This window comes from Myripristis murdjan, chromosome 19, assembly GCF_902150065.1.
Source record: "Myripristis murdjan chromosome 19, fMyrMur1.1, whole genome shotgun sequence".
NCBI classification, from domain to species: Eukaryota; Metazoa; Chordata; class Actinopteri; order Holocentriformes; family Holocentridae; genus Myripristis; species Myripristis murdjan.
The window spans coordinates 10,511,525-10,523,435 of record NC_043998.1 but is presented as its reverse complement, the minus strand read 5'-3'; the positions used below and the strand labels follow the sequence as shown (position 1 = coordinate 10,523,435).

Below are 11,911 nucleotides of genomic sequence, written 5' to 3'. Positions count from 1 at the left end.
AATCTTAAACTGGGGTGTAGCGGCACAAATAGGCAATATTTCAAGGAGGTCCTTTAATATTAAATATGACTGGTAACACTGGTCTCATACTGCAGGTCATGAGTTTGATTTTATTTATTTATTTATTTATATTTCATGACTATAATAATTAATATGTGTGTGTTTATAATTTATGAAAAGACACTATATCCTGACAGTGCAGGATTTTCCATTTGAAATAAAAGTAGAAGTAGCGTGATATTCCTGAGCCACGTTTTATCATGCTACAAGCTGACCTTCCATGTTGGTCCTGTGGGTGGCGGCATCAGCCGGCGGCCCTGCCTGCTCCTGTGTGCCGATCAGCGCTGCGGTCCATCCGGATGCTTTGTCGATCTGCACGGCGCTTCCTTTCCTGACGGTGGCCGCACCGGCTGTTGCACGCCTTCATTGGTAACCGCTAGCGTCACGCTGCAAAACTGGCTTTAAAACCACTTGGAAGTAACCGGACGCAACTGAGAACACATTTCAGAAGGACATAGGTGAGTTTGTGTCAAAAAACCCTGTTCTAACTGTGTTTGATAAACCACGACCCTGGTTAAATCTACGTCCAGACGAGGCATGCGGGAAGGCCGGGCTCGCCATCACGTCTGTTAGCATCACTGGCTCTCGTTAGCATCGGCGCCGCGCCACAGTAGTAGTTGCGTTGTGTCGTCGATATAACTTAACGCTACATAACTTATATTCCTGCAGTGTGGGGAAACATGTCGATATGCTACTGAGGTACCCATGTAAACTTGATAGCTACGGTTAAGTCGTCAGTTAAATGAACAACTGATAACCCCATCAGTTCCTAGGTAACGTTAGTCCAGCTGTCACGGCTCCAACGGCTAACGTTATGCTAACTGCTAACTGCTCACAGTTGACACCGGCAGCGCTACGTTGTCATTACACAGCGTTAGCTAGCTAGCCAAGATAGCTGGCTTAACAAAAAAGATGCAATGGAACACTACTTCTTGCAAGTAACGGTATGTTAAGTTATTTCTTACATGTATTGCATTTTCCATTCGCTAGTCAACCATTATCCATTTGCGAGTACGGTAGTAATGTTAGTTATTCTGGTAGTGATAGTTATTGAATGATAGTTGTGCTTATGAAATACACCAGTAAACGTGCACCATTTGAACATATATACAAATCTATCTATCACCATCAATTGTATCATGCGTTGTTTGTCCTTACACATTGTTAGACTGTACATTTAATCTAAATGTTCTCTAAAACAAACATTTCCTTTGCAGTATACAGTTCAAGAGTGCAACCATAGAAATAGTATAGTATTGCATGAGGTTATCTGAATTCAGCTGCCAGTCTTCAGAGAATGTCATTATATGTTTCTTTCATTTTGTCTTTACAGATTGACCGTCTCCCGCAGCAATGTCTCGTTTCTTTGCCACTGGGTCCGACAGCGAGTCGGAGGAGTCCTCATCCGCCGATGAGATCACCCCTAAAGCACCTGGGACCACTTTCAAGCAGTCAGTATCTCTCTTTTGCCAAAAGCCATCATAAACAGACACAGTTGTATTTTTAGAACTTTGTCAAGGATGCATTTTTTTTTTCCTAGGTCCTTGCTGCTCAGTGATGATGAGGAGGACACCAAGAGAGTGGTACGCAGTGCCAAAGACAAAAGGTAAGTGTGTGTTTTTTGTTGTGTGTTTGTGTGTGTTGAATAACTTTTAGACAGGGGATTTTAAGTGTTACTCCTGTAACATGATTGCAGTTTATTGATTTTGTTTCAAATTCCCTCATTTTTAAATCACAGGTTTGAGGAGTTGACCAACCTCATTAAGACCATCCGCAATGCCATGAAGATTCGGGACATGGCCAAATGTCTGGAGGAATTTGAGCAGTTATGTCGTGCCTTCCTCAAAAGCAAGACTATAGTGGACAAAGAGGGGGTTCCCCCTTTTTACATCCGTCTTCTGGCCGACCTGGAAGACTATCTCAACCAGGTCAGTCTTCCAGGGTTAGACCACAGCTCTGTAAATCTCAGCTTTATAATGCATTAAAGGAGTTTTATTAATCATCTTTGTCAGTGTTGTGTTGTGTCTAAACCACCAGTCCCTTTTGTCATTTCTCTTCTAGCTTTGGGAGGACAAAGAAGGCAAGAAGAAGATGAACAAAAACAATGCAAAAGCTCTTAGCACGCTGCGTCAGAAGATCCGCAAATACAACAGGGATTACGAAACAGAGATTGCAGCCTACAAGGAGGTAGATTGGGGCATTTTGTCTCAGTGTTGTGTGTTTGGGCCACACTCACTATTTGCTGGATGAGAAACATTAATATTTCTTCTGATTTCTCTCTCTTTCTCAGAACCCACAGGAATCTGCGGATGAGGAAGAGGAAAAGGAGCCAGAGGAGTCTGGTGAGGAATCTGCCTTGCTTTAGCTACGTTAGTACAGGAATGGCCAAGAACTCTGTGGTTTAAAAAAAAAAAAAAAAAAAGAATACATTTTATTGATCGTCACTTTTCTAGACACTCAAAAACGCTTTATTAAAGGCACATAAAATCACAGGCCCACAGGAAAAAATAATAGCAGCAAACGTAAACATAGAAGACAATTTTCAAAAGATCTTTTTAAAGCTGAGAGGACAAAAATATTCCAACCTGAAAGGGGTCCAGCCTGAGTAGATAGGTAAATATTATCAGTTCTCGGTACCTGTTAGCTGTTGACTTTGGACTATGCTCCTAAATCTGTTGCAAATATTTTAATTAAAACAGTTTGCAGAATCAATTGCTTGTACGGTGTTCATGGATGTATCATCTGTATGTGTGTGACATAATGATGAATTTGTGGAGCATTATCTGTGTATTTCATTGTCATCATTTTGTGGTCTGTAAGGCTCCTCTTCTGAGAGTGAGGGAGAAGCAGGCGATGAAGGCGTCACAGCCAAGGTCTTCTTGAAGAAAAAGCCTGCAGCAGAGGCTACGTCAGAGGCCAGCAAGTTCCTCAAGTCCGCCAAGGGCTCAGGGGTAAGAGGCCAGCCTGCCAGTCCAGTATTAATCTAATCATTAAAGTATGCATGTAGTCTGCCCTTTTGCAACAGTCACCAAGGAATGATCTACAGAATGAAGAAGTGGTGTGGCACGGCAGGATCTTGATCTTGTTGTTAGGACGAACTGCCTCTAATCAGTTTGAGTTTTGTCATCTTTGACAGGATGAGTCATCTTCCAGTGATGAGGATGATGATGATGGAGAGTGGGGCTCAGACACTGTGGGTAGTGGCAGCGAGAGCTCTGATGATGGTGAGGGAAAGAGTGCTTCCCTGGCTGTAGTCTTCCTCAAGAAGTGAGTCTCCCTCTCCACATTGTCACTTTTAGATCAGAACAGTGAACGAGCTTAAATGATGCTAAAACACAGAAGAACATAAAGCAAAATCTTTACCCTTACTTTTCATGGATTGTCTTTGTGTAGAAAGTTAGAAGTTCATGTAAGCAATCATTGTCTTCTTACAGTTCAGTTTAAACTGTATTTTGTGCTCTCTCTCTCCCCAGGGCCCAGGAGGGAGAGAAGACCAGTGAGAAGAAGAAAGATGTGAGGAAGAAGAGGCACAAGAAGAAAGAGCGGCTTGAGGAGGAAGCCGAGGAGGAGGGAGGAGAGGAAGCTGAGGGAGGCTGGGAGAAGGTGAAGGGAGGAGTGCCTCTGGTCAAGGTAAAGTAAACACAACGATTGGAAAAAAAGAAAATGCATTCACCTGCTTTGGGTGTGATTTTCATGATCGCTGCAGCTCAGACAGCTCAGTCAGTAGATTGTGTCATCATCCACATTCATCCTCATCAGAGTGCCAGATACAGCTTACCACAAAAGATGATCAACCCCATATGACCTATATCAAGAAATGACATCAATCTTTATCTTGTGTTATATTTTCAGGAGAAGCCCAAGATGTTTGCAAAGGGCACAGAGATCAACACAGCGGTGGTGGTGAAGAAGCTGAATGAGATTCTGCAAGCACGAGGCAAGAAGGGCACAGACAGGTAATGCTGCGTCAACACTCGATCAAAACGAAAAGAATGCTGAATTGGAAAAGAATTGAAATTATTTACGCAATTTTCAAAGGTAGTGCCTACCATTTTTTCCCCCCAGAGGGAGATGTGCTCCAGACAGAGTCCTAAACAAGGCTTTCCTTCGCCATGCAGAATAGCTGGTCTGCAAATCAGTTTAAATGGAGAAACATTTTCAAGCATCTATGCTATGTATTAAACTCTTGTTTTCCTTTCCATAAGAAAATGTCCTCATAAACATATCATCATATATAAATATAGACATATTGGTGTAGTTAAGAAAAATTACAACACTGAGCAACAATCCATTAATAAGTTAATCTTATTCTTTAACAGTTCCATTAACAAAACCATTTCCTTTTTTATATACAGTGTATTACCTTCATAGAGCTTTATTGTACCCAAAAATACTGTGGCTGCAATAACTGAAATCCTTCTGATTTCTTTCTCAATCTTTTTACTTTTTCCTCCTACTCTTTCTTTCCCTGTGGCAGAGCTGCCCAGATCGAGCTGCTCCATGCGTTGGCGGCAATCTCCCAAGAGAACAACCTGGGCCAGGGCATTCTGGTCAAGATCAAGTTCAACATCATCGCCTCCCTGTATGACTACAACCCAAACCTAGCAGCCTTCATGAAGGTAGGCGCCACATAGTGTTTCACTGTGAATACTGACAATATTTTATGGGTCCACAAAATTATACAAGGATACAAGGAAGTTTATTGGTCATTATACAACAGGTTGGATAATGAAATTAAAATGTGGTTCCCTCTTGATTGATTAATTATATATTGCATCATGATGTTGTAAAGAATAATCATATAGGGATTCGTCTCACTATCTGATTCTCAGGCTATCAAGTATATTGATGCTGTGAAAACTGAATTTCCATCCAAGATAAAATATTGGTCTTTCTCTGCCCCACTTCATACTGCGCAGCCACAATCAGTGTGCATCATGTTAAACCTTAACCAAGAAAAATTAAGCGGGATTTTGATTTTTAACAAGAAAATTTTGAACTGTGTGAATTCTCAACACTCTATGTAAGGCTACAGAGAAATGTATCCCCGGTTTGCAGCAGTGTGTTTCACTATAATGGAAGTAGGAGGAAGGCAGGAGCATCAGGACTCTGTTCCCATTGTTTCAAATGAATAAGTTTGACCTTGCATCTGTGTAGGCGGACATGTGGAAGAAGTGTCTGGACTGTATAGATGAGCTGCTGGACATCCTGTTTGATAACAACAACATCTTCATTGGGGAGAACATTGCAGAGGACAGCGAGAACCTGGGCATCTCAGATCAGGTAGTCCACCCGCCCCTCCCTTCTCAGCCAGATATCTGTCTCAAGCAAACAAAAATTATTCAGGTACCCAATGTAAAACCATATTACTTTGTATTCTAATACAGTTAATTTTGAATATCTTTTTATGTTTTTCAGCCGTTCAGGGTGCGTGGATGCATCTTAACTCTGGTGGAGAGGATGGATGAGGAGTTTACCAAGATCATGCAGAACACAGATCCCCACTCTCAAGGTGAGTTATGCTACCAAAACCCTGCACCCCCTCATCATCACCTCATTAATTGGTTTTATATGCCATAGAAAGAAGGAAGCCGCTCAGTGATAGACCAAGGACTTAATGTTTGAACGTGAAATGTTTGTACTTGAAAAACAACTGCTTTCTTGTTCCTCTCTACTCCAGAATATGTAGACAATTTGAAGGACGAGGGGCGAGTCTGTGGCATCATCGACCGGCTGCTGAGCTACCTGGAAACCAAAGGCAGCACGGAAGAGATCTGCCGCATCTACCTGCGCCGGATTTTGCACACTTACTACAAGTTTGACTACAAGGCACACCGCCGCAGCCTGGGCCTCCAGGGAGAGACCAAGGTGAGAGATGATGAGAGGATGGTGCAGACAAAATTAGAGAGAAACATTTCTAAGCGAGATTGATTTCCTTTGATTTTTTTTTTTATTATTTAGTTTATTTGCACAGTGATAAAACATGGAAGTGGTTACAAGCAAAGAAGATTCTTTGATTAAATAACACTGGAGAAGAAAAAATACATATTAGTGCAGGAGAAATAAAATAAATCCAAGTGGTTGCTTAAAGTCTCATCTTACATCACTGTAAAACAAAAATCTAAACTGACTGACTGCTTAAGATGACAAAATACTTGCAATGATTGTGAAATAAGTCGTCCACTTGCACCTGCACTGACACCGGGATCAGTCCCCCATTATTCAGGTGTTTCCACTGCAGGTGGTTTACCATTGAGCCTGTGCTGCTACCCTTAAAGGCTAATTCAGTGTGACACAGTGTGCACTTGACAGTGTTTCCACTTAAGTTTCTTTCAAACAACTGCCAAACAGTGCTTCTATTTTTGGTGCCATCGCGCTTGTGAGTGAACTTAAAGTCAGTGATGAAAAAACAACATGTGCGCAGTTAGTGTTTTTTCTAAACATTTATGATTGGCTAACCATGTACACGTGTACAAGTCCCACCCCTAATTATCAGTGAGAATGGCATGCTCACCCGTCTCTGTGTCCCATTTAGTCGGAGCAAGATCAGGAGGAGAGCGAGGGTGAGGACAGCGCTGTGATCATGGACCGCCTCTGCAAGTTCATCTACGCCAAGGACCGCACCGACCGTATCCGTACCTGCGCCATTCTCTGCCACATCTATCACCATGCCCTGCATTCACGATGGTACCAGGCTCGCGACTTGATGCTGATGAGCCACCTGCAGGACAACATCCAGCACGCTGACCCACCTGTACAGGTAGGTGGGCAGACGCAGTGTGTCGTTACACACAGCTGAGCGAGAAAGAATGCTGATGATGATGAGCTGCAGTAATCTCAAATGAAATGATGAATATGCCTCTCCCTCTCTCTAGATCTTGTACAACAGAACCATGGTGCAACTGGGCATCTGCGCTTTCCGCCAGGGAATGATTAAGGATGCCCACAATGCCCTGCTGGACATCCAGTCCTCTGGTCGTGCCAAGGAGCTGCTGGGCCAGGGCCTGCTCATGAGGAACATGCAGGAGAGGAATGCTGAGCAGGAGAAGATCGAGAAGAGGAGACAGGTAAATTGTCTCCTAAATGGTTTTTCTTGATGGAAATCTGAACTGATGGACTACAATCTGAGACGACAGAGGAGCCAGCTGCTCTCAGCTGGGGTGCTGGACTTTGAGACAAGTCTTTGATCTTTAAGTAATAAAGTTGCTTTGACGTCGCTCTCAGGTGCCGTTCCACATGCACATCAACTTGGAGCTTCTGGAGTGTGTGTACCTTGTGTCTGCCATGCTGCTGGAAATCCCCTACATGGCCGCTCATGAGTTTGATGCCCGCCGCAGAATGATCAGCAAGCAGTTCCATCACCAGCTGAGGGTGGGAGAGAGGCAGCCGCTGCTAGGTACGTTTCCTACAGCTCGTTGCGCCAGGAGCTGATCTGTAATGTTTGTTATGCCACTGCACCAGTGTAAAGGCTTCTACACGAGGAACCTTTGTTGGCATGAAATTAATTAGGTTAGGTTAATTATTGATTTACTGATGAAACATGACAAAAACTTTAAAAAGTTCATTGGATAGTGTTGACTGCAGGGTGAACAGTGCTGCCTCCACTGTGTGAAACTCCACTGTGAAACCGGAGTGGGTGATCCCAGCTTTCTCTCCCTCCTTCAGGCCCACCAGAGAGCATGAGGGAGCACGTGGTGGCAGCCAGTAAGGCCATGAAGATGGGTGACTGGCGCACCTGCCACTCATTCATCATCAATGAGAAGATGAACAGTAAAGTGTGGGACCTGTTTCCTGAGACACAGCGTGTACGCGAGATGCTTGTCAGGTTAGCATTGCCTCCATTGTTGTCATGCATAAATAAATGTACACAATTTCCCTTTACTTTGGCATCATCATCTTTGACAAGCATTGTCTTAGGACTGCCAATATAACAATCAGCACTTGTTTTTATTTGATTCTTTGTTTTTGTTTCATTTCAATTTTTATTCCTCCAGTTTTAAGTTTTGATGGTCTCAAAAACACTTATTTTACTGTATTTTATGTCAATATTGTGACTTTCACTAGAGTGGATATTTTATGAATTGATAAATGTTTTGATTCGATATTGCCAATATGAGATTGTCAATATGATTATTAATTCTGGAAAGTGATATGTATGTGTACATGTTTACTTTAGTGGCCCTGCATCATTTTGAAGTAGTCAGTAGTGGTTTGACTGTACTAGCTGAAATATGATATCAGTTGCAAGCTAATTTATGCTGTTGATGTGGTGTAATGTCATTTCTTTATCAGATGCACAAAACTATGTGCTTGTGCTTGCTTGGGAAATCTGCTAATGAGGCCATTCTATATTTATGCACCTCCTGAATGTGTTTCCATCTGTAGGAAGATCCAAGAGGAGTCACTGAGGACTTACCTGTTCACATACAGCAGTGTGTACGACTCCATCAGGTAGGCACAGCAAATCAAATTACAAATTGAATGGTGCAGGTGACAGTTTCCTCAACAGTGTTACTATAAGCCTTTTCAGCAGCTCAGAGCTGTGTCGATCATGTGGCTTTGAGCCTCAGTTTGTATTTGCTTTCACCTAACATACAGTCACAAGACATTTCTTTGATCTCAGAAGGGGTCATTTTCCTGTCGTAATGCCTCCTACCCAGGTGGCATTACTGGGTAAGGAGGTCAAGCAGAGGACCTGGCTTCAAACTCTTATGCTATGCTATGTTTATGAACAATTCCCAATTTTTTTTGGCCTGTCTTCATTATTTTCATTAGTTTTCACTCACCTGCAAACTGGTACTCTGGTGCTAATAGTAAGTCATTGATTGAGTCATTGATTGGTTTTGTCTTCCTAGCATGGAGACACTGTCAGAGATGTTTGAGTTGGAGTTGCCCACAGTCCACAGCATCATTAGCAAGATGATCATCAATGAAGAGCTGATGGTAAGTTCATGGTGACTGTGCAACAGATATATGATTTCACAAAAACTTATACGAGAGAGAGACTCTAATCTATTTATAGATCCCCCTGTGATCTAATTAAATTTTAGAACACCATCTTGCATAAATTAATAGTAATGAGAACAAAAGTATTTATTTTGCGACTACTATACCTCCTTAATGCTTAAATACAGTCTTTTTTAATGTTGTCTGTGTACTATGAGAAGGCAAGTATTTGATATAGGGTTGTAACAGTGCACATATTTGTATTGAACTGAATGAATTGGCTGAAGCAGCGGCTGTCTGACCACAGACGGCTGGACGTCAAGGGCTCCACCAAGCCTGCTAACTCTAGCAGCACATTACCATAACAGTGAATGGGAAGTCACTGCCGTAGTCATTATCATCCTCAAACTGATCATACTTTGTGATATTAGTTTTAATAAGCAGCTGTTAGTGTTTTTGTTTTATATGCTGCTAAGAATATACCCCAGAAGATGAGTCAGGCTCCATCATTATTCAAACAAAAAAAAAAAGATCATACTTGAGGACTGCAATTTTTTTTTTAAATCAAACTTTTTTGCTGTATTGAAAACATGCCAAACTGTGACACCTGTATGTCATATCGAACCAAACCACAAATTTTTCAACTGTTACACCCTTAATGTGATCATATCAAAATATTCGCTAATTAATGCATTAATAGCCTAATTAATGACCTAATTACTGGTTATGATAAATATATCATGGTGATTTAGGGGGGACATTGGACAGCTCAAGTTGCTCTCACAGCTTGTGTGCTTAATGTATGTGTTTGATTTCTGTATAGTACAGTTTAATTATTGATTGAAATTAAAGATTTAAATTGCCTGACTTCTTCTGTACAGGCGTCACTAGACCAGCCCACGCAGACAGTGGTGATGCACCGCACAGAGCCGACCTCCCTACAGAACATGGCCCTACAGCTGGCAGAAAAACTTGGCGGCCTGGTGGAGAACAACGAGCGCGTCTTCGACCTCAAGCAGGGCGTCTACGGCGGTTACTTCAACAGAGGTGAGCCCAGATCACGACGTGTCACCAGCACAGCATGCAGTTCCATACGTACCGTCTGTGTTTGTATGTTAAGTGTTTCACCATGTTTGCCAATGGCCATAAATTATTCCACTGACATTACTTCCACTAGGAGTTAATGTCAGTGCTGTGTCAAGGAATGTTTCTGATGATGCGTGGCTGTTCAGCTTGAACAGTGCTTTTGTAGAAACATGTTAACCGGTTGTACTTTGTCTTTCAGATCAGAAAGGTGGCTACCAACAGAAACAAGGCTACCAGAGAGGTGTGTGCAGCCACCTAGATGTTACACCCTGCACACTTAACATGCACTCAAACATATTTGATCATGCACTTGCCAGCCTGTGCTCTGCTCCGGATCACAGGCCGGTTGGTGGTTCAGTGTTGATGAATGAGATGCTGATTGTGTTCACTAGTTTTTGGGTACTGATGTGGAATGCATGAAAAATGTGTTTGGGTGAGCACAAGACAGCTATTGTGTTAACGTAGTTGCAGATTAATTCTTTTGATTTTAGTTATTTTGTCTGTTCTATGTTCACATTAGATGTGACGTGCATGTCTGAATTGTTCTTAATGTACAATTTTCAGAGCAGAGAAGTGATTGCCAGCAAGATGGTTACACACCTTTTTCCAACATTTTTTTTTAACTCAATGCCCTCAGTTCTTTTTTCTAATTGTCTTTTTAAACCATTTCAGCTGCAATCCTTTCCTGACCACCTTCCTTGCTCGCTCTCAAGAAAACCAAGAAAACATATCCCTCCCTTTCCTCCCTCCTCTTCTTGGCATGCCTCTCCTCCTGTTTTAAACCATATCTTAGCATCCGACGCTGCCGTCCCCTTCACCTGTTTTGACCGAGTCTTCTTTGTTCTGCTCATTTCTTACCGTGTGTTCTTGTAGGAATCTGTTAGGTGGAACCTTGAGGTCTGATCTCAGGGTTTTGACTCTACTCGTAGTCACCCTTCTCCTCCTTGTTTCTCTCTGTGTACATCCACAGATCAGAAAGGAGGTTACCAGCAAAAGCAGGGAGGCTACCAGCGAGGCGGCTACAGAAACCAGAACCAGAGCAACTACTGAGGTGGGATGCTCGCAGAAGTTGACTAGTCTTCATTCCACAACAACATCCTGGGTTACTATACTTGGCACTTGATTGGTTGCTGTTCTTCCTTGTATGACTCCAAACCACATCATCTGAACCTGAAAGAGCTAGAGGTCACCACAGTGCAAGCCCTGCCTTCTGAAAATGCATAGTGTGATATTCCAGTACTGCCTATTGCTTTTATTAAGTGTGAATGGATTTTTGAGCTTATTAAAGATATTAGATAATTGTATGATAAAGGCATTGCAGTGTGGAGGCTTGTGGCAGGACAGTAACAGACATGTCAAGTGATGTCATTGATAACCTGATAAATAAACATTGTTCAATATTAACTATGCCTTCTTTGAAAGATCATCAGTTTCATTTTTTTTTTTTTTTTTTTTACATTTTACTTTGCACATAAAGGTAAGGTGGAAGGACATGCTCTTTCACCCCCATCCCCCACAATTTGTTAGTTTCTATATTAGTTTTTATAGTCTGTTTGTGACAGCTGTGGGATTATAGCAACACAAGTCAAAGAATCTGAAACAAATTGCAGGCTACAATGAACTCATTTTCATCTTGGAGAAGTCACAGAGAATCAATCAGGGATCCTGAAAGTCGTCACAGCTGTCCAGCACAAGAGCTCAAAGTACAATACATGACGCTCAAGACATCAGTTGATGTTTTGTAATAATTTATTTAATCTTTACCAATGAAGTGATTTTACTGCTTTTGAAATAGTTACATTTATGCTTTACGACAGCA

At 42.0% G+C, this 11,911-nt stretch overlaps 1 protein-coding gene across 1 annotated transcript; it reads left to right on the top strand.

The window, feature by feature from the left end:
- Positions 1 to 337: 337 nt before the first annotated feature.
- eif3c (eukaryotic translation initiation factor 3, subunit C) lies at positions 338 to 11,499 on the top strand. The gene is made up of 23 exons (XM_030077843.1): positions 338 to 518; positions 1,394 to 1,511; positions 1,601 to 1,666; positions 1,799 to 1,988; positions 2,122 to 2,247; positions 2,351 to 2,402; positions 2,881 to 3,011; positions 3,197 to 3,327; positions 3,534 to 3,690; positions 3,913 to 4,016; positions 4,538 to 4,679; positions 5,218 to 5,343; positions 5,479 to 5,572; positions 5,741 to 5,928; positions 6,596 to 6,820; positions 6,936 to 7,127; positions 7,285 to 7,456; positions 7,726 to 7,885; positions 8,446 to 8,511; positions 8,916 to 9,003; positions 9,888 to 10,053; positions 10,292 to 10,333; positions 11,063 to 11,499. The coding sequence occupies exons 2-23, from the start codon at positions 1,414 to 1,416 to the stop codon at positions 11,140 to 11,142; spliced, it is 2,796 nt and encodes a 931-aa protein (XP_029933703.1). The 5' UTR covers positions 338 to 518; positions 1,394 to 1,413; the 3' UTR covers positions 11,143 to 11,499.
- Positions 11,500 to 11,911: the final 412 nt, after the last annotated feature.